General features: G+C 48.2%; 1 protein-coding gene across 12 annotated transcripts in view; it reads right to left on the bottom strand.

Annotated features, from left to right (window-relative positions):
• Nucleotides 1-23,228, bottom strand: part of LOC136004198 (zinc finger protein 423-like) — a 394,537-nt gene that overhangs the window by 285,616 nt on the left and 85,693 nt on the right. The window contains exon 1 of one of the 12 annotated variants that reach the window (XM_065660483.1): nucleotides 6,256-6,601. The exons of 10 other annotated variants lie outside the window; for them this stretch is intronic. In XM_065660483.1, the coding sequence (XP_065516555.1) occupies nucleotides 6,256-6,304 (49 nt within the window). In that variant the 5' untranslated portion in view covers nucleotides 6,305-6,601. Of the gene's footprint in view, nucleotides 1-3,212; nucleotides 3,330-6,255; nucleotides 6,602-23,228 lie in introns of those variants that run through there. One more of the 12 variants, XM_065660489.1, reaches the window with a different exon arrangement.

The following is a 23,228-nucleotide window of genomic DNA, read 5'->3' as shown; positions in this document are numbered from 1 at the left end:
GGGCTTTTTATATCATGTGGTGCAACAATTCTCGAATGCATTCTTTGCTGCTTAGTGCAAATCCTGCAAACACTCTCTCCTCATCTTCTATGGTGGGTGTATAGCGGGAGCCTCTAACTCTCTGTCATATAAAGTTGTTAGTATTTTATCACTTAACCAGATTCTCAAAGCTTTAAAAATTAGCAAGATTAATTACAGCCCACAAAGAAAAAGTATATGCTGAATTTTAATCCTCAATGACCTCATGGTCACCAACAGGGAAGGGCTCGTTGGAAATGTGACACTCCAGAGCAGCCTTGTATGGAGCAACCACGAGATGGTCAAACTCGAGATCCTCAGGACAGTGAGAACAGCGTGCAGCAAGCTCACTGCCCTGGACTTCAAAAGAGCAGACTTTGGCCTCTTCAGGAACCTGCTTAGTAAGGTTCCATGGGATATAGCCCTGGAGGGCAGGGGGGCCCTTGTTCTCATGGGGGATTTCAACCACCCTGACATCTGTTGGAATGATGGCACTGCACGGCACAAGCAATACAGAAGGTTCCTCGATTGTGTGGAAGACAACTTCCTTCTGCAAGTAATAGAGGAGACAACAAGGAGAGGTGCCATGCTTGACATTGTGCTCACCAACAGGGAAGGGCTAGTTGAGAATGTGGTACTCCAGGGCACCCTTGGATGCAGTGATCACGAGATGGTCGAATTTGAGATCTCCAGGACAGTGAAAAGAGCGTGTAGCAAGCTCACTGCCCTGGACTTCAAAAGAGCAGAATTTGGCCTCTTCAGGAACCTGCTTAGTAAGGTTCCATGGGATATAACCCTGGAGGGCAGGGGGGCCCAAGAATCTTGGTTGATATTCAAGGATCACCTGCTACAAGCTCAGGAGTGTTGCATCCCAACTAGAAGGAAGTGCAGCAGGAGGGCCAGGAGACCTCCTTGGATAGATAAGGAGCTGCTGAGGGAAATTCAAAGGAAAAAAGAGGCTTATATAAAGTGGAAGCAAGGATAAGTGACCTGGGAAGAGTACAGGGATGTTGTCCGGGAAGCTAGGGACCAGGTTAGGAAGGCTAAGGCTCAGTTAGAATTAAACCTAGCCAGGGATGTTAAGGATAACAGGAAGGGATTCTACAGGTACGTAGCAAAAAAAACCAGACTAGGTACAACTTAGGCCCCCTGAGGAAGCTCTCGGGAGAACTTGCTACACAGGGTTTGGAGAAAGCTGAGGTTCTGAATGACTTCTTCGCCTCGGTCTTCACTGGCAAATGCTCTGACTGCACAACCCAAGTCTTAGAAGGTAGACGGAGGGACTGTGAGAATGAAGACCTTGGGCCCACTGTAGGAGAGGATCTGGTTCGAGACCATCTTCAAAATCTGAAAGTGCACAAGTCCATGAGACCCGATGAAATCCATCCGCGGGTCCTGAAGGAGCTGGCAAATGAAGTTGCTAAGCCACTGGCCATCATATTTGAAAAATCATGGCATTCAGGTGAAGTTTCCGACGACTGGAAAAAGGGAAATATAACCCCATTTTCAAGAAGGGGAAAATGGAAGACCCGGGGAACTACAGACCAGTCAGTCTCACCTCTGTGCCTGGCAAAATCTTGGAGCACATTCTCCTGGAAGGCATGCTAAGGCACATGAAAAACAACAAGGTGCTTGGTGACAGCCAGCATGGCTTCACTAAGGGGAAATCCTGCCTCACCCATTTGGTGGCCTTCTACAATGGGGCTTCAGAACTGATGGACAAGGGTAAAGCAGTTGATGTCATCTACCTAGACTTGTGCAAAGCGTTCGAAACTGTCCCACATGACATCCTTGTCTCTAAATTGGAGAGACATCAATTTGATAGGTGGACCACTCGGTGGATAAAGAATTGGCTGGATGGCCGCACACAAAGAGCTGTGGTCAATGGCTCAATGTCCGGCTGGAGACCAGTAACGAGTGGTGTCCCTCAGGGATCGGTGTTGGGACCGGTCTTGTTCAACATCTCTGTTAGTGACATGGACAGTGGGATTGAGTGCGCCCTCAGCAAGTTTGCTGATGACATCAAGCTGTGTGGTTCGTTTGATATGCTGGAGGGAAGGGATGCCATCCAGAGGGACCTCGACACGCTTGTGAGGTGGGCTGATACCAGCCTTATGAAGTTCAACCATGACAAGTGCAAGGTCCTACGCCTGGGTCAGAGGAATCCCAGGCACAGCTACAGATTGGGCAAAGAAGAGATTCAGAGCAGCCCTGTGGAGAAGAACTTGGGGGTGCTGGTTGATGAGAAAATGAACATGAGCCGGCTTCAGTGTGCACTCACAGCCCAGAAAGCCAACCATATCCGGGGCTGCATCAAAAGCAGCGTGACCAGCAGGTCGAAGGAGGTGATCCTGCCCCTCTACTCTGCTCTTGTGAGACATCACCTGGAGTATTGTGTGCAGTTCTGGTGTCCTCAACATAAAAAGAAATGGACCTGCTGGAACAAGTCCAGAGAAGGGCCAGGAGGATGATCAGGGGACTGGAGCACCTCCTGTATGAAGAGAGGCTGAGAAAGTTGGGGCTGTTCAGCCTGGAGAAGAGAAGGCTGCGTGGAGACCTAATAGCAGCCTTCCAGTATCTCAGGGGGGCCTATAGGGATGCTGGGGAGGGGCTCTTCGTCAGGGACTGTAGTGACAGGACTAGGAGTAATGGGTTAAAACTTAAACAGGGGAAGTTTAGACTGGATATAAGGTGGAAATTCTTTCCTGTTAGGGTGGTGAGACCCTGGAATCGGTTGTCCAGGGAGGTTGTGAGGGCTCCATCCCTGGCGGTGTTCAAGGCCAGGTTGGACGAAGCCTTGTGTGGGATGGTTTAGTGTGAGGTGTACCTGCCCATGGCAGGGGGGTTGGAACTAGATGATCTTGAGGTCCTTTCCAACACTAACTGTTCTATGATTCTATGATTCTAGGAGGGCAAGGAGACCTCCTTGGATGGGTAAGGAGCTGCTGAGAAAACTTTGAGGGAAAAAAGAGGCTTATAAATGGTGGAAGCAAGGACAGGCGGCCTGCGAAGAATACAGGGCTGTTGTCAGGGAAGCTAGGGACCAGGTTAGGAAAGCTAAGGCCCAGTTAGAATTAAACTTGGCTAGGGATGTTAAGGAAAACAGGAAGGGATTCTACAGGTACCTAGTGAATCAAAGACAGTATAGGGACAATGTGGGCCCTCTCCAGAAGATATCAGGAGAATTTACTAACCCTGGATTTGGAGAAGGCTGAGGTTCTGAATGACTTCTTCGCCTCGGTCTTCACTGGCAAATGCTCTGACCACAGCATCCAAGTCTTGGAGGGCAGACACAGGGACTGTGAGAATGAAGACCCTAGGCCCACTGTAGGAGAGGATCTGCTTCGAGACCATCTTCAAAATCTGAAAGTGCCCAAGTCCATGGGACCTGATGAAATCCATCCGCGGGTCCTGAAGGAGCTGGCAAATGAAGTTGCTAAGCCAGTGGCCATCATATTTGAAAAAACATGGCAGTCAGGTGAAGTCCCCAATGACTGGAAAAAGGGAAATATACTCCCCATTTTCAAGAAGGAGAAAATGGATGAACCGGGGAATTAGAGACCAATCAGTCTCACCTCTGTGCCTGGCAAAATCTTGGAGCACATTCTCCTGGAAGGCATGCTAAGGCACATGAAAAACAACAAGGTGCTTGGTGACAGCCAGCATGGCTTCACTAAGGGGAAATCCTGCCTCACCAATTTGGTGGCCTTCTATGATGGGGCTACAGAACTGATGGACAAGGGGTAGAGCAGTTGATATCATCTACCTGGACTTGTGCAAAGCGTTCAAAACTGTCCCACATGACATCCTTGTCTCTAAATTGGAGAGATATCATTTTGATAGATGGACCACTCGGTGGATAAAGAATTGGCTGGATGGCTGCACGCAAAGAGTTGTGGTCAATGGCTCAATGTCCGGCTGCAGACCAGTAATGAGTGGTATCCCTCAGGGATCGGTGTTGGGACTGGTCTTGTTTAACATCTTTGTCGGTGACATGGACAGTGGGATTGAGTGGGTCCTCAGCAAGTTTGCTGATGACGCCAAGCTATGTGGTTCGGTTGATACGCTGGAGGGAAGGAATGCCATTCAGTGGGACCTCGACACGCTTGTGAGGTGGGCTGATGCCAGCCTTATGAAGTTTAACCGTGCCAAGTGCAAGGTCCTACACCTGGGTCAGAGGAATCCCAGGCACAGTTACAGACTGGGCAAAGAAGAGATTCAGAGCTGCCCTGTGGAGAAGGACTTGGGGATCTTGGTCAATGAGAAAATGAACATGAGCCAGCAGTGTGCGCTCGCAACCCAGAAAGCCAACCATATCCTGGGCTGCATCAAAAGCAGCGTGACCAGCAGGTCGAAGGAGGTGATCCTGCCCCTCTACTCTGCCCTCGTGAGACCTCACCTGGAGTATTGTGTGCAGTTCTGGTGTCTTCAACATAAAAAGGACATGAAGCTGTTGGAACAAGTCCAGAGGAGGGCCACGAGGATGATCAGGGGACTGGAGCACCTCCCGTATGAATACAGGCTGAGAAAGTTGTGGCTGTTCAGTCCGGAGAAAAGAAGGCTGCGTGGAGACCTCATAGCAGCCTTCCAGTATCTGAAGGGGGCCTATAGGGATGCTGGAGAGCGTCTCTTCATTAGTGATAGGAGGAGGGGTAATGGGTTAAAACTTAAACAGGGGAAGTTTAGACTGGATATAATGAGGAAGTTCTTTACTGTGAGGGTGGTGAGGCACTGGAACGGGTTGCCCAATGAGGTTGTGAATGGTCCATCCCTGGCAGTGTTCAAGGCCAGGTTGGACGAAGCCTTGGGTGTCATGGTTTAGTTTGAGGTGTCCCTGCTCATGGCAGGGAGGTTGGAACTTGATGATCTTAAGGTCCTTTCCAACCTTAACTATTCTATGATGCTATGATTCCATGCTCTCCTCTCCTCGCTACCTCCAAGCACCAATATTCGTAGCAAGAAAAGAAAAAAAAGCTCTAGCTGAAGACACCCAAAGCACACATATACCCAGGATGTGAGAGATCCCAAAACTAACGAGAGGCACTTTGCTGGGGAGATGAACCTTGCATTGTGCCAGCCTAGCCAGGAGCCGACAGCATCACATCTGACCTTCAGGTCTCTCAGATTCTTTATCTTCATCTGTGACTAGAGTGTGGGCTAGCACCAATATCTTTGCCAAAAAAAATCCCACAGATTTTCATGCACACTAGTGTTCAGGCTGAATAAGCTGTCTGGCAGCTCCAGAACAACCTTGGTGCAGGGGCTGGATGTGCTGAAGTCATGAGGTGGCAGGTCCACACACAGGGCTTCTGCTGTCTGCTGGCAGTGGGGTGGGAAGCAGGGGCAGCTGATCACAGCCAGTCCCCTCTGCATGCACTCGTTGGTCTCTCATGAGGGATGGGCTTGCAGCTTCATCCTTGCAACTAGAGGACACCCCCTTGGCCATAGTAGATGCCTAGATATGCCTGAAGCCAGGCATGCCCAATGGCTCCATGCAGCACTGCAGCTCTCCAGAGAGGCAGCAGAGGAGAGAAAGCCCTTCTAAATCCCTTCTGCCCATTCAGCAGTGAAGGCAACCACTAGAAATGCTGGCAATGTATTGTGGTTTAAACCCAGTCAGCCAAACAGTTTCTACTAACCCCTCTTTTTCTTTCTTCCCCCCCGCACCCTCCCCGCTCCCGGAGGGATGGGAAGGAGAATCGAAAGAATGTAACTCCCACGGGCTGAGATAAGAAGAGTCCAGCAACTAAGGTATAACACAAACCACTACTGCTACCACCAATAATAATAATGATAAGAGAAAATAACAAGGGAAGAGAATACGATACCAACCGCTGAAACAAGCCCGACTGAGAAGAGAGTGCCCTTCAGGGTAACTCCCAGTTACCTCCCCGGGCATGATGTGCTGTGGTATGGAATACCTCTAGCTAGTTTGAGTCAGGTGTCCTGTCTCTGCTTCCTCCCGGCTTCACCTCATCTCTGGCACAGCATGAGACTGACAAAGTCCTATGGTCAGTCTAGACATTTGAGCAGTAACTAAAAACATCAGTGTTATCAGTGCTATTCCCAGGCCGAAAGTCAAAAACCCAGCGCTGCACCAGCTACTAAGAAGGAGAAAAAATGACTGCTACTGCTGAACCCAGGACAGGATACACCCCTTATTCCATACCATTCATGTCATGCTCAGATCCTACATTTTCAATATACCATCTCTCTTACATATATACATCCACATACACACACAGAGAAAAAAAGATAATTTCTTAGTGGGTAAACCAGTCCCCATAACGCTGCCGAGTCCATTCGGTCCATGATGTCAAATTCCATCTCTTGTAACAGTCTTTCAGGGCAGGAAAGGCTGTGTGCAGTGTTGGATCGCTGCCTGCTGATGCTGATAGTTCCTTTACTGCAGAACTCGTCTGGTTCTATCAAAGTTCATTCTGTTGGGATGATGGTCAGAGGGAAGTCAGGGCCAGTCGCTGGTGACCTGAAGACATCTAGTTGATGGGCTTTAAAAATATTACATAGCAGGCAACAGCATACAGTTAAGTTCATTGGCTGTTTTCCCCTAAAATCAAATCCCCTTGAGATACACATCGGCCTTCCCCATCTTCCCGCATTACCCACCAAGTATATCAGGGTCCCTGAGCAAAAGCAATCCCACGAGTGGGTTTGCCTTTACCTGAAGCAGGAATAACCCAGACTGTCTTCCCCAGCAAATTCATCATGTGCACCACAGGAACTTTTTACTCTTCTACAGCATGTAAAAGTTCTGACTGGGCTGGGCCAGCCCTGTTGGCAGATCCTCTGGTGTTGACCAACCAGGTGGCCTTTGGTAAGTGTGCATCCCAATGCTTGAAAGTTCCATCACCCATTGCTCTCAGTGTAGTTTTTAACAGCCCATTGTACCGTTCGATTTTCCCAAAGGCTGGTGCATGGTAGTGGATGTGATATACCCACTCAATGCCATGCTCTTTGGCCCAAGTGTCTATAAGGTTATCCCGGAAATGAGACCAATTGTCTGACACAATTCTTCCTGGGGTGCTGTATCTCCACAAAATCTGTTTCTCAAGGCCCAGGATAGTGTTCTGGGCAGTGGCGTGGGGCGCAGCGTATGTTTCCAGCCATCTGATGGTTCCTGCCACCATGGTGAGCAGATGGAACTTGCCTTGGCAGGTTGGTGGGAGTGTGATATAGTCAATCTGCCAGGCCTCCCCATATGTATACTTCAGCCATTGTCCTCCATACCAAAGAGGCTTTAACCGTTTGGCTTGTTTAATTGCAGCACATGTTTCTCAGTCATGAATAACCTGGGCAATAGTGTCCATTAAGTCCACACCTCGATCACGAGCCCATCTGTATTTTGCATCTCTGCCCTGATGGCCTGAAGTGTCATGGGCACACTGGGCCAAATTAATTCACCTTTATGTTGCCAATCTAAGTCCATCTAAGCCACTTCAATCCTAGCAGCTTTATCCACTTTTTGGTTGTTCTGGAGCTCCCCAGTGGCCAGACTCTTGGGTACATCTGCATCTACATGTCGTACCTTCACCACCAGGTTCTGCACCCGGGCAGCGATATCTTGCCACATTGCAGCAGCCCAGATGGGTTTCCCTCTGCATTGCCAGTTGCTTCGCTTCCATTGCTGCAACCACCCCCACAGGGCATTTGCCACCATCCATGAGTCAGTATAAAGTACTGGCCACTTTTCTCGTTCAGCAATGTCCAGGGCCAGCTGGATATCTTTCACCTTGGCAAACTGACTCGATTCACCCTCTCCTTCAGCAGTTTCTGCAACTTGTTGTCGAGGACTCCATATGGCTGTCTTCCATCTCCAATGCGTTCCTGCAATACGGCAGGACCCATCAGTAAACAAGGCATACTGCTTTTCACTTTCTGACAGTTTATTATATGGTGGGGCCTCTTCAGCACGCACCACCTCCTCCTCTGGTGTCATTCCGAAATCTTTGCCCTCTGGCCAGTCCATGATGACTTCTAGAATGCCTGGACGACTGGGATTTCGTATTTGAGTTCGTTGTGTAATTAGTGCAGACCATTTACTCCATGTAACATCAGTTGCATGATGTGTAGAGGAGAACCTGACTTAGAACATCCAGCCCAGCACAGGCAACCGGGGTGCCAGGAGGAGCTGTGCTTCAGTGCCAATCACTTCCAAAGCAGCTCGAACCCCTTCATAGGCTGCCAGTATCTCTTTCTCAGTTGGGGTATAGCTGGCCTCAGATCCTTTGTATCCCCAACTCCAAAAGCCGAGGGGTCGACCTCGAGTCTCCCCTGGAGCTTTCTGCCAGAGGCCCCACGTAGGTCCATTCTCCCCAGCTGTGGTGTACAGTACGTTTATTACATCTGGCCTGGTCTGGACTGCCCCAAGGGCTACTGCATGAACTATCTCACGTTTAATTTGCTCAAAGGCTTGTTGTTGCTCAGGACCCCATTTAAAATCATTCTTCTTCCGGGTCACATGACAGAGAGGGCTTACAATCAAACTGTAATTTGGGATGTGCATTCTCCAGAACCCCACAGCACCCAAGAAAGCTTGCGTTTCTTTCTTATTAGTTGGTGGAGACATTGCTGTTATATTGTTGATCACATCCGTGGGGATCTGGTGACTTCCATCTTGATATTTTATCCCCATAAATTGAACCTCCTGTGCAGGTCCTTTGACCTTACTCCATTTTATGGCAAAACAGGCTTTCAGCAGGATTTGGATTATTTTCCTCCCTTTCTCAAAGACTTCTTCCGCTGTATCGCCCCACACAACAATATCATCAATGTATTGCAGGTGTTCTGGAGCTTGCCCCTGTTCCAGTCCAGTCTGGATCAGTCCATGGCAAATGGTAGGGCTGTGTTTCCACCCCTGGGGCAGTCAGTTCCAAGTGAACTGGACACCCCTCCAAGTAAAAGCAAACTGTGGCCTGCACTCTGCTGCCAAAGGAATTGAGAAAAATGCATTGGCAATATCAGTTGTGGCACACCATTTGGCTGCCTTTGACTCCAGTTCATACTGAAGTTCTAGCATGTCCGGTACGGCAGCACCCAATGGTGGTGTGTCTTCATTCAGGCCACGATAGTCTACTGTTAGTCTCCACTCTCCGTTAGACTTTTGCACTGGCCATATGGGGCTATTAAAGGGTGAGCGGGTCCTGCTGATCACTCCCTGACTCTCCAGTCTACGGAACAGCTTATGGATGGGAATCAGGGAGTCTCGGTTGGTGCGATATTGCCGTCAGTGCATTGTTGTGGTCGCGATTGGCGCTTGTTCTTCGACCTTCAGCAACCCCACAGCACAAGGATCCTCTGAGAGACCAGGCAAGGTGGACAGCTGCTCAATTTCCTCAGTCTCAAAGCAGCAATACCAAAAGCCCATCAGTACCCTTTTGGGTCTTTGAAGTACCCTCTCCTGAGGTAGTCTATGCCCAGGATGCATGGAGCCTCTGGGCCAATCACAATGGGGTGCTTTTGCCACTTCCTCCCAGTCAGGCTGATTTCAGCCTCCAGTACAGTCAACTCTTGGGATCCTCCTGTCACTCCAGAAATATAGATGAGTTCCACCCCTTGACAGTTTGATGGCATCAGGGTACACTGTGCACTGGTATCTACTAGAGCCTTGTACTTCTGTGGGACTGATGTGCCAGGCCATCTTATCCACACAGTCCAGTAAATCCGATTGTCCCCTACCTCCACCTGGCTGGTGCCAGGGCCCGTATAATAGTCATCACAACGTTGGACACTTAAGTCGTGTTGAAATGGATTATTCTTCGTTATCACAGGAGCTGGAGTAAAATCAGATCTTCCACTCCATCTGGGAACCTGCTCAGCAGAGACTGAAGTCTCAGCTTTCATTGGATGATCACTCTTTTCCCTTACTCCCCTCTTCAATTCACCCACCCGTTCCTCCAAAGCTGAAGTAGGCTTTCCATCCCACTTTGTCATGTCTTCTCCGTGATCATGCAGGTAAAACCATAGGGTGGCCCGTGGCATATACCTCCTCTATCTTCTCTGTCGAAGAATAGGTCGCCTTTTGTTAATAGCTGAGGCGTGTGCTGGTACACGTGAGGAGCTGCATAAATCAGATAGATCGTCCCTCAATTGTTTGAGATCCTGGGACAGTTTTTCCACAGCTGAAATGATGGAAGGGGTGAGGTTGTCTTCAAACTCTTGGAGTTTATGAGTCATTTCATCCACTGTTAGTGGCACTATGTCATTCCAGGTTACTGTTGCCAATGAATGGGCATATGATGACGGTGCATCCCGTGTGAGTTTCGCCACATGGGTCGTGTACATTCGACTTCATCTGGGTCTATGGGTATATCCCCATTATTAGGCTTGATGTGATAGATCATCTCTACGATGGCTGATTCCCTCAGCGACTGGATGCCTTTGTCTAAAGAAATCCACTTGGCTGAACAACTCATAACATCATCCTTGTATGGAAACCTTTCTTTCACAGCTGCCAAGAACTGCCTCCAAAGACTGAGGGACTTTTTCTCTCTTGCAATTGCTGTCAATTCCCCCTTCTCTAGCAAGTGATCCCAGCTGCTTCGCTTCCCTACCTTCTAGTTCGTGACCATCGGCCCCATTGTCCCAGCATCGGAGCAAACAGGTGATGATGTGCTCCCCTGGTTGACAGGCAAAATCTTTTCGCATATTCCGTAGCTCGGTTGAGGTCCGAGGTCAAGAAGTCACCTCTTCTTCTTCTTCTTCTTCATCATGTGATGATGACTCCTGATCACATGCTGGCTTGGGTGGTAAATACATTGTTTCTTCATCTTGCTTCACCCTTCTTGCCTCTTTTTTGCTTTTTCTTTTGCTTACAGTGTCAACTGATATTGGTATGAATTGGTCCTCTGGTTTAGCTGCAGTTATTATCACAGTGGTTTGAGTAGCGACTGTACTTGTCACTGGGGGTGGTGTAGCTGCTGTGCTTGGAGCTGGGGTAGCCGCCCTGTCTGTTGCAGCCAAAGTTTGGGTAGCGACTATACTTGTTGCTGGGGGTGGTGTAGCTGCTGTGCTTGGAGCTGGGGTAGCCACGCTGTCTGTTGCAGTTGAAGTTTGAGTAGCTGCTGTACTTGTTGCTGGGTGTCCTGGGTTTACCAGGAGCTGTTTTGCTCCTTCTTAGTAACTGGTGCAAGCTCTGTGTTTTGACTTCCAGCCTGGGAAGAGAGCTGATAACACCGTTTGGTTTTAATTGTTGCTAAGTAATGTTTATTCTGGCCAAGGACTCTGTGAGTCTCATGCTCTGCTGGGGACGAGGGAGGCCGGGAGGAAGCAGAGACAGGACACCTGACCCAAACTAGCCAAAGAGGTATTCCATACCACAGCACGTCATGCCCGGAGAGGTAACTGGGAGTTACCCGGAAGGGCAGGCTCTCTCTCTTCGGGGTCGAACTTGTTCGGCGGTGGTATTGTATTCTTTTGTTATTTTCTCTTATCAATATTATCATTGGCGGTAGCAGCAGTGATTTGTGTTATACCTTAGTTACTGGGCTGTTCTTATCTCAACCCGTGGGAGTTACATTCTCCTGATTCTCCTCCCCATCCCTCCGGGAGTGGGGAGGGTCGGGGGGGGGGGGGGTGGGGGGGGGGGGGGTGAGTGGACGACCTGTGTGGATTGGTTTAAACCACGACAGTTCCTTTTGGCGCCCAACGTGAAGCACGAAGGGTTGAGATAACGACAGATCTGAGCGGATTAATAGTCACTCGTCACAATGCTGATTTATTGGCTCTCAAAGCTGTTCCTCTTGGTCTCACAGGTTCAGAACTCTGTACGTTACATACAGCCGGTATTTGCTGTGGTACTGTTTTTCAAGTGTGGGGCTTGGGCTAAGGTTTTTGTCTCATTGTACTTTATTATAATGACTTGTAATACAGGTGCTTAGCAATTTCACATCTTTTTTCTCCTTCTCGGGTGGTCAACCTGTGAAGGAAACATTCTTTTACCCTCCTAGCCCCCCTCTCAGACCATTTACAGCATCATTTGAGAGTTTTGAAGTTCTTGAATGGCCTTTTAATATTGTTGAGACCTGTTTCCTGATTGTGATGGGGATTTCCATGTTGGCACGCATATGGAGTGTGTTTTGCCCACAACCATCTCGTCTGATTTCAAGAGTTAAGCAGAGTCAGGTTTGGGCCTTGTCTGGGGTTAAACGACAATATAGGAGGACCAAGAGATTTTCCCCGGGGCTGGACAGCCATGAGTGGCAGGGTGTGTGGGACAGCATGGGCAAGTATCTAGGTCAGTGGGCTCCTCCAGTACTTTGGAATTTCACCACCGAACAAGTGCAAAATCCGGAAGAATTAGTAAAACACTTAAATGAGGTGTGTGGTCAGTCTGGCCATACCAGAGACGGACAAATCACGGCAACGTGCTGGGGCTTGGCCTATGCTTACAGGGCTTTGTTCAACACTATCCAGCACCTTCAAAAGGAAAAAAATGCCCCTGCATCTGAGGTCAAAGCAACAGTCAGTGCAGCTACTCCAGCTCCAAGTACAGCAGCTACACCACCCCCAGCGACGAGTACAGTCGCTACCCAAACTTTGGCTGCAACAGACAGCACGGCTACCCCAGTTCCAAGCACAGCAGCTACACCACCCTCAGTGACAAGTACAGTAGCTACCCAAACTTTGGCTGCAACAGACAGCACGGCTACCCCAGCTCCAAGCACAGCAGCTACAGTAGCTGCGCTGTCCATTGCATTGCTTTTTCTTTTGCTTACAGTGTCAACTGATATTGGTATGAATTGGTCCTCTGGTTTAGCTGCAGTTATTATCACAGTGGTTTGAGTAGCGACTGTACTTGTCACTGGGGGTGGTGTAGCTGCTGTGCTTGGAGCTGGAGTAGCTGAGCTGTCTGTTGCATTCGAAGTTTGAGTAGCTGCTGTACTTGTTGCTGGGGCAGCTGTGCTGTCCATTGCAGCCAAAGTTTGGGTAGTGACTGTACTTGTCGCTGGGGGTGGTGTAGCTGCTGTTCTTGGAGCTGTGCTGTCTGTTGCTTTGCCCTCAGATCCAGGGACATTTTTTTCCTTTTGAAGGTGCTGGATAGTGTTGAACTAGGCCCTGTTAGCATAGGCCAAGCCCCAGCACGTTGCCATGATTTGTCCGTCTCTGGTATGGCCAGACTGACAACACACCTCATTTAAGTGTTTTACTAGTTTTTCCAGATTTTGCACTTGTTCGGTGGTGAAATTCCAAAGTACTGGAGGGGCCCACTGACCTAGATACTTGCCCATACTATCCCACACACCCTGCCACTCATGGCTGTCCAGCCTCGGGGAAAATCTCTTGGTCCTCCTATATCGTCGTTTAACCCCAGACAAAGCCCAAACCTGACTCTGCTCAGCTCTTGATATCAGACGAAATGGTCGTGGGCAAAACACACTCTGTATGCGTGCCAACATGGTGATCCCCATCACAATAAGCAAACAGGTCTCAACAGTATTAAAAGGCCATTCAAAAACTTCAAAACTCTCAAACGATGTTGTAAATGGTCGGGAGGGGGTGGGGGCGGGGGGGTGGTGGTGATGGGAGGATAAGAGAATATCTCCTTCCCAGGTTGACTACCCAAGAAGGAGAAAAAAGATGTGTAATTGCCAAGCAGTTTTATTATATACCTCCCAAAATATAAAGGTGGTGACCACACTGGGAACATAAGCTAGATCAGTTTCACTTAGCCCAAGGCCCCCAGCCACTAACACAGCAAATACCAGCTCTAAGTAAGGTACAATATGTTGGAACTGTGAGATCAAGAGACATAACTTTGAGAGCCAATAAATCAGCATTGTGACGAGTGACTATTAATCCAAAACAATGAATGGTTATCCCAAACACGATTAGACACACTCAGGTCAGATCTGTCATTATCTCAACCCTTCGTGCCCCACCTTGGGCGCCAAAAAGAACTGTCATGGTTTAAACCCAGTCGGCCAAACAGTTTCTACTACCCCCACTCTTTCTTTCCTTCCCCCCCCCCCCCTTCCGCTCTCCCCACTCCCGGAGGGATAGGATGGAGAATCGAAAGAATGTAACTTCCACGGGTTGAGATAAAAACAGCCCAGTAACTAAGGTATAACACAAATCACTACTGCTACCACCAATAATAATAATGATGAGAGAAATAACAAGGGAAGAGAATACGATACCACCTGCCGAAACAAGCCTGACTGAGAAGAGTTCCCTTCCAGGTAACTCCCAGTTACCTCCCCAGGCATGATGTGCTGTGGTATGGAATACCTCTGGCTAGTTTGGGTCAGGTGTTCTGTCTCTGCTTCCTACCGGCTTCCCTCCTCCCTGGCAGAGCATGAGACTCACAAAGTCCTATGGCCAGTCTAGACATTTGAGCAATAACTAAAAACATTGGTGTTATCGGCACTGTTCCCAGGCCGAAAGTCAAAACCCAGCGCTGCACCAGCTACTAAGAAGGAGAAAAAATGACTGCTACTGCTAAACCCAGGACACCATGCTGACCGGGCTTTGGTGACCAGCTCAAATGGAGGTGCCTGCACCTCTTACACACACATTTTCCACCAACCTAGGCAACACAGCTGCAAGCACTACACCTGCACCGTTTCAGCTGCCCCATTGAGCATTCACATACTGAAGAGACCCCGCTGGTAAGACAGGAACATTTGAGAAGTCATCCAGCTAAGTGAGATAGAACCACATGCTCTTCTATGGAAGAGATGCTCCTGAACAATGCACTTGATGATCCCGAGAGCCTGGGAGCTGACCACACCCAGGCAGGAGGGAGATGAAACCTTGTTGGTTCAGGATGCATTTGGGTTTTAAGCCATTAAGGAAACACCAGCAAACCGAGAGATTAACTGTTTCTAAAATTAGATCAGAGCCAAAAAGATTAAGGACAAACAATTCTGAGAACATGAAACAAAGCTGAAGAACAAAATTTATTGAAGATGAAAAATGGTTACAACAAGCACTGCAGTTCACACAAACACATTAGCACTCTTCAACCACTATCCAGCCAGAGCACAATTTATACCATCTTCTGTACTGTGCATGATAACATAAATCAATTGGTGTAAAACCCTGTGTAGCTTTCCATGGAGCACTTGTAACAAGATGTACCCTTTGAATTGCAATGGAACCACTAAAAAAATGCCTGTTGGTGGTGTATCACAGCATCTTTCTTAGCAATTAACTGAACTTCACATTTTCAGGTTCTTTTAAATTATGCATATATTTCTACTAAAAATTTCAATTAAGGGCTAGATATAATGTTCATCTCAACAAATCAGATATGCCACTTACACAGCAGCAACAAATCTAAAGGTTTGGTTATAAAATGTATCATTCATTAAGCACTCCATATTGTAAGTCATCATCTGAACTATGTGTATTCAATAAACTGTTGTCTGGCAAAGCTCATGCTTTATAGATTTTTCCTTAAATAAAAATGTATTGTAAATAAAAACCCCACATAATTCTGGTTCTCTTTCTACTACTCCTTTACCAAACAGAAAGTCATAGAATCATAGAATAGTTAGGGTTGGAAAGGACCTCAAGATCATCTAGTTCCAATCCCCCTACCAAGGGCAGGGATACCTCGCACTAAACCATGTCACACAAGTCTCCATTCAATCTGGCCTTGAACACTGCCAGGGATGGAGCATACACAACCTCCCTGGGCAACCCATTCCAGTGTCTCACCACCTTCACAGTAAAGAACTTCCACCTTATACTCAATCTAAACATCCCCTGTTTAAGTTTGAACCCGTTACCCCTTGTCCTATCCCTATGGTCCCTAATGAAGAGTCCCTCCCCAGCATCCCTGTAGGCCCCCTTCAGGTACTGGAAGGCTGCTATGAGGTCTCCACTCAGCCTTCTCCAGGCTGAACAGCCCCAGCTTTCTCAGCCTATCTTCATACGGGAGGTACTCCAGCCCCTGATCATCCTCGTAGCCCTCCTTTGGACTTGCTCCAACAGCTCCATGTCCTTCTTATGTTGAGGACACCAGAACTGCACACAAGTGAGGTCTCACAAGAGCAGAGTAAAGGGGAAGGATCACAGAATCACAGAATCACAAGGGTTGGAAGGGACCTCAAAAGATCATCTAGTCCAACCCCCCTGCAAGAGCAGGGTAACCTACAGTACATCACACAGGAACTTGTCCAGGTGGGCCTTGAATATCTCCAGTGTAGGAGACTCCACAACCCCCCTGGGCAACCTGTTCCAGTGCTCTGTCACTCTTACAGTAAAGAAGTTCTTCCTGATATTAACGTGGAACTTCTTATGCTCCAGTTTACACCCATTGCCCCTTGTCCTATCACTGGATATCACTGAAAAAAGCCTAGCTCCATCATCCTGACACCTACCCTTTACATATTTGTAAACATTGATGAGGTCACCCCTCAGTCTCCTCTTCTCCAAGCTAAAGAGACCCAGCTCCCTCAGCCTCTCCTCATAAGGGAGATGTTCCACTCCCCTAATCATCTTTGTGGCTCTGCGCTGGACTCCTTCAAGTAATTCCCTGTCCTTCTTGAACAGAGGGGCCCAGAACTGGACGCAATATTCCAGATGCGGCCTCACCAAGGCTGAGTAGAGGGGGAGGAGAACCTCTCTTGACCTACTAACCACACCCTTTCTAATGCACCCCAAGATGCCATTTGCCTTCTTGGCCGCAAGAGCACACTGCTGGCTCATGGTCATCCTCCTATCCACCAGGACCCCCAGGTCCCTTTCCCCTTCACTACTTTCCAGCAGGTCAACCCCCAACCTGTACTGGTACATGGGGTTGTTCTTCCCCAGATGCAAGACTCTACACTTGCCCTTGTTAAATTTCATCAAGTTTCTCCCCGCCCAACTCTCCAGCCTGTCCAGGTCTCGCTGAATGGCAGCACAGCCTTCTGGTGTGTCAGCCACTCCTCCCAGTTTTGTGTCATCAGCAAACTTGCTGATGGTGCACTCAGTTCCCTCATCCAGGTCATTGATGAAAATATTAAACAGCACCGGTCCCAGCACCGACCCCTGAGGAACTCCACTAATCACAGACCTCCAGCTAGATTCTGCGCCATTGACCACAACTCTCTGCCTTCTTCCTTTCAACCAGTTCTCGATCCACCTCACTACTTGATCGTCAAGCCCACACTTCCTTAGCTTATCTATGAGGATGCTGTGGGAGACAGTATCAAATGCCTTACTGAAATCAAGAAAAACTACATCTACCGCTCTACCATCATCCCTCCACCTAGTCACTTCCTCATAGAAGGCTATAAGGTTGGTCATACATGACTTCCCCCTCATAAAACCATGTTGGCTGTTCTTAATGACCCCCTCATCCTTGATATGCCTAGAGATGGAGTCACGAATAAGTTGTTCCATCACCTTTCCAGGGATGGAGGTAAGGCTGACCGGTCTATAATTACCCGGGTCCTCCTTCTTGCCCTTCTTATAGATTGGTGTGACCTTTGCCATCCGCCAATCCTCAGGCACCTTGCCCGTTTCCCACGACTTACCAAAGATGATGGAGAGTGGCCTAGCAATGACCTCCGCCAGCTCCCTCAGCACCCATGGGTGCATTCCATCCGGACCCATCGATTTACAGATGTCCAGATTGCATAGCTGATCCCTAACCCAATCCTCATCTACCAAAGCAAACTCCTCCTTTGTCCTGACTCCTTCTGGGGCTATAGAAATCCGGGGCCCCCGGGGAGAGTCTGCAGGAGTAAAGACAGAGGCAAAGAAGGCATTCAGCACCTCTGCCTTCTTTATATCCTCTGTCTCCAGGGCACCCACTTCGTTCAGCAGTGGGCCTATATTGCCACTTGTGTTAGTTTTATTTGCTATGTATTTGAAGAAGCCCTTTCTATTGTCTTTAACCCGACTAGCAAGATTGAGTTCCAAGGAGGCCTTAGCTGTCCTAATTGCCTCCCTACATCCTCTAACAACTGTCCTATATTCCTCCCAAGCGGCCAGCCCCTCCTTACATAATCCATAGATTCTCCTTTTCCACTTGAGTTTGCCCAGCAGCTCCTTGTTTAACCACGCCGGTCTCCTAGATCCCTTACTTGACTTCCTACTCATTGGGACGCTCCGATCCTGAGCTTGGAAGAAGCGGTCCTTGAATGCTAACCAACTATCCTGAGCCCCTTTACCGCCTAGTACACTTTCCCATGAGACTTCCCTTAGCAGTTGACTGAAGAGGCCAAAGTTGGCCCTTCGGAAATCCAGAACTGTGGCTTTGCTAGGTATTCTATTCCTCCCACACAGGATCCTAAACTCCACCATCTCATGGTCACTGCAGCCAAGGCTGCCATTGACCGTCACCACTTTGACCAAACCCTCCTTGTTGGCGAGTACTAAATCCAGCAGCGCTGCTCTCCTAGTTGGTACGTCCACCATTTGCATTAAGAAATTATCATCAATGCACTCGAGGAACCTCCTAGACTGTGAATGACTGGCTGTGTGAGTCTTCCAGCAAATATCGGGGTAGTTAAAGTCCCCCACGACGACTAAGGCATGTAGTCGCGAGGCTACTTCCAGTTGCCTGTAGAAAGCCTCATCAACTCCTTTGTCCTGATCAGGAGGTCTGTAATAGACCCCCACAACTGTATCACCCGTGCCAGTCTGCCCCTTAATTCGTACCCACAGACGTTCCACTTGCTCCTCATCCGACCCCGGACAGAACTCAATACATTCTAGTTGCTCTCTCACGTAAAGAGCAACTCCACCACCTCGCTTCGCTGACCTATCTTTCCTAAAAAGGACATAGCCATCCATGACCACATTCCAGTCATGTGAACTGTCCCACCATCACCTCCTTCGACCTGCTGGTCATGCTCCTTTTGATGCAGCCCAGGATACAGTTGGCTTTTTGGGCTGTGAGCACACACTGAAGCCGGCTCATGTTAAATTTCTCATCAACCAACACCCCCAAGTCCTCCACAGGGCTGCTCTGAATCTCTTCTCTGCCCAACCTGTAGCTGTGCCTGGGATTGCTCCGACCCAGGTGTAGGACCTTTGCACTTGACTTGTTTGAACTTCATAAGGTTGACATTGGCTACCTCACAAGCGTGTCGAGGTCCCTCCGGATGGCATCTCTTCTACAGCATGTGAAAGTTCTGACTGGGCTGGGCCAGCCCTGTTGGCAGAACCTCTGGTGTTGACCAACCAGGTGGCTTTTGGTGACATCACTTTCACACACACAAACTCGCCCTATAACCCTGGTTTTCCTGAATTTCAAGACTTCTGTTGTATCCTTTGGACAACATGCTAGAGAAACCTTTTATTAAATGCTGCCATTTAATTTTCCATTCTAGCAGAAACCTCCCATAGGAACATTCAGATTAAGTTTTTTTATTCTGTCTCTAGTAGCATGTCACTTTTAACCAGTTGTTACTTTCCTTACTGCTTAAAAAATTAGAAAGCAGTTTCCTTGTTCTTTATTGGTTTTTTAAGTTTAGCTACTGAAGGGTTATTAAACTTATAAAACATGCACACAGGCATAACATGCTAAATAAATTCCTCACTGTCTCTAACCAACTTTAATATTATCTTTTTTGGTAATTTTTAGGTTTATTTTCACTGAAAGACTGCTTGTAATTATTACTCATGTTGTCCCCAAACACTTATGTTATTAAAGTGTGAAATGTCTTCGAACAGAAAGACAGTTTTCTGGGAAGTAATTACAAAAATTAATTTGTCCTGGATTCATCAGTTGAAGTCATTCTTCTCCTTCTTAGTAGGTAGCGCAGTGCTGTGTTTTGATTTTTTGGCTTGGGAACAGTGCTGATAACGCCGATGTTTTCAGTTGCTGCTCAAATGTTTGGTCTGTATTTGTGCTATACCTTAGTTACTAAACTGTTCTTATCTCAACCCGTGGGAGTTCCATTCTTTTCGATTCTCCTCTCTGTCTCTCCGGGACTAGGGGAAAAATAACTGCTACTGCTGAACCCAGGACATTATCCACCCCTTATTCCATACCATTCACGTCATGCTCAGATCCCACATCTTCAATATGCTGTCACTCTTACATATATATACATCTACATACACACAGAGAAAAAGATCATTTCTTAGTGCATGGACCTATAAAGCTGCTGAGTCCATCTGGTCCATGATGTCAGGCTCCATCTCTTGTAACAGTCTTCCAGAGCAGGAGAGGCTGTGTGCAGTGTTCACACTCGTGAGTAACCTGGTCAATAGTGTCCATTGCCAAGTCCACCCCTCGATCATGAGTCCATCTGTATGTTGCATCTCTGCCCTGATGGCCTGAAGTGTCATGGCCCACCAGGCTGTCCTGGGTTTACCAGGAGCTGTTTTGCTCCTTCTTAGTAACTGGTGCAAGCTCTGTGTTTTGACTTCCAGCCTGGGTACAGAGCTGATAATACCGATTGTTTTTAATTGTTGCTAAGTAATGTTTATTCTGGCCAAGGACTCTGTGAGTCTCATGCTCTGCTGGGGACGAGGGAGGCCAGGAGGAAGCAGAGACAGGACACCTGACCCAAACTAGCCAAAGAGGTATTCCATATCACAGCACGTCATGCCCGGAGAGGGAACTGGGAGTTACCCGGAAGGGGCAGGCTCTCTCTCTTCGGGGGGGTCGAACTCGTTCGGCGGTGGTATTGTATTCTCTTGTTATTTTCTTTTATCAATATTATAATTGGTGGTAGCAGTGGTGATTTGTGTTATACCTTAGTTACTGGGCTGTTCTTATCTCAACCCGTGGGAGTTACATTCTCCTGATTTTCCTCCCCATCCCTCCGGGAGTGGGGAGGGTCGGGGGGGGGGGTGGGGGGTGAGTGGACGACCTGTGTGGGTTGGTTTAAACTACGACAGTTCTTTTTGGTAGCAGAGGATGGTTCCCTGACCCATGTCATGGCCCACCAGGCTCAAAATAATTCACTGTCCCCTTCAGCAGTTTCTGCAGCTTGTTGCTGGGGACTCCATACAGCTGCCTTCCATCTCCAATGCTTCCAAAGCACTGGAGGGGTCCAGTGGACCAGATACTGGCTCATACTGTCCCACACACCCTGCCACTCATGACTGTCCAGCCTTGGGGAAAATCTCTTGGTCTTCCCATATTGTCGTCTAACCCCAGACAAGAAGCAAACCTGACTCTGCTTAACTTTTGAGATCAGACAAAATGGTCATGGGTAGAACACACTCTGTGTGTGTGCCACCATGCTGATCCCCATCACAATCAGCAGGCAGGTCCCAAGGGTACCCAAAGGCCATTCGAACCCTTCAGAACTCTCAAATGATGCTGCTGTACTTGTCCCTGGGGCTGGTGTAGCTGCCGTGCTTGCCGGCTCTCCCACCACCAGCTTCTCTTTTCCTGAGTGCAGATCTTCCTCCTCTGCCGTGCTGGGAAATGCTGCGTGGACTCCTGCATCCTCCTGGGGCTCGGCAGGCGGCTTCCGGGGGACGCTCTCGGCCACCGCGGGGCTGGGCTCAGCCGCGGGGCTCGGCTCCTCCGCGGAGCTCGGCTCCTCCACCGCCTCCTCCCGCTGATCAGCAGCCGCCTTCCTCCCGGCCTCCGGACCCGCTCCCGCCGCCGCCTGGTCCCCGGGGCCGCTCTCCCAGGCCGCTTCGGCCGCCGCCGGCTCCCGGGGCCGCTCCCCCTCTGCTCCCGGCAGCCTCACGAAGACGGAGGCGAGGACAAGGGCCAGGACGGTGAAGAGCAGCGGGACGGCCAGGTACAAGTCCACGGCCACATCCATCTCTCCCTGCTGCCGGAGCCCACCCGTATTACAAGTCATTGCCATAAAGTACAGTGAAACAAGAACCTTAGCCCAAGCCCCACACTTGATAAACACTAACACAGCAAATACCGGCTCTAAGTAATGTACAGCATTCTGAAACTGTGAAATCAAGAGAAACAACTTTGAGAGCCAATAAATCAGCATTGTGACGACTATTAATCCGATCATCTCTGTCGTTATCTCAACCCTTCATGCCCCATGTTGGGCGCCAAAAAGAACTGTCGTGGTTTAAACCCAACCACAAACCTCGTTCACTCACTCCTCCCCCTTCTTGCCCTCCCCCTGCTCCTGGAGGGACGGAGAGGAGAATCGAAAAGAGTGCAACTCCCACGGGTTGAGATAAGAACAGTTTAGTAACTAAGGTATAACACAAATCACTACTGCTACCACCAATAATAATAATGATAAAGGAAATAACAAGAGGAAAGAATACAACAACTCAACACCAGCCGACCAATAACTCGCCCCACTCCCCCCAGCTGAGCACCGACAGATACCTTGTCCAACCCTACAAGGAACTAGCTCTTCCGGGTAACTCTCCATTACATCCTGGGCATGACGTGCTGTGGTATGGAATACCTCTTTGGCTAGTTTGGGTCAGGTGTCCTGTCTCTGCTTCCTCCCGGTCTCCCCTCCTCCCTGGCAGAGCATGAGACTCAGAAAGTCCTTGGTCAGACCAAACATTTGAGCAGCAACTGAAAACATCGGCGTTATCAGCACTGTTCCCAAGCCAAAAAATCAAAACACAGCACTGCACTATCTACTAAGAAGGAGAAAAATAACTGCTACTTCTGAACCCAGGACAGGGGGGCAGTGAGAGAGCGACTGTATGATTTACGGGTGACTTTATTTAAACCACAACAGAATTTGGGGCAATAATTTTATATTAACTGTCAGCAGCATCCGTCTTCTGAAAAGGCACTTGTTATGAAGGAATTATTTATGCGGAATTTGAAAGCACTGAAGACAAAGGAAAATTGCAGAAATGCATTAAACTGAAACTCCAGCTCCCTCATCAAGGGTCAGTTTATGTTTAAATCATTATCTTGAAGGCAACCCCACACCTTCCAAAGAGTCTATTAGAAAGACAATTTCAATTTATGCACAAATTGGACTCAGTCTCTAGTTTTCAGTGTGGAATAATTTATACCCCTTTTTAAGGAAATTTCTGAGCAGCTAATCAAAAAGATGATACCTGAAAATTATGGGCTTGCATGAACCTTTCACTGATGACACTAAAAATACTTGCTAATGATTTATGTCTAGTAACAAAAAATAGTGGCTTCAAAACTGACCAGGCACATAAAACAATATCTGTGCCTGTAACAGCGATAAGAATATATTTAATTAATTATTTATATTTAAATATATTTAATTAATGTTTCATAGTAACTTTTAGCCTGTAGGTTAATCCCTCACTCTTTAGGAAGACAAAATAACTCTGTGAAATTAAAAATAACAAAAAAAAAAAGCAAA

This window comes from Lathamus discolor, chromosome W, assembly GCF_037157495.1.
Source record: "Lathamus discolor isolate bLatDis1 chromosome W, bLatDis1.hap1, whole genome shotgun sequence".
Lineage (NCBI taxonomy): Eukaryota > Metazoa > Chordata > Aves > Psittaciformes > Psittacidae > Lathamus > Lathamus discolor.
This window is presented reverse-complemented; position numbering and strand designations above follow the sequence as displayed.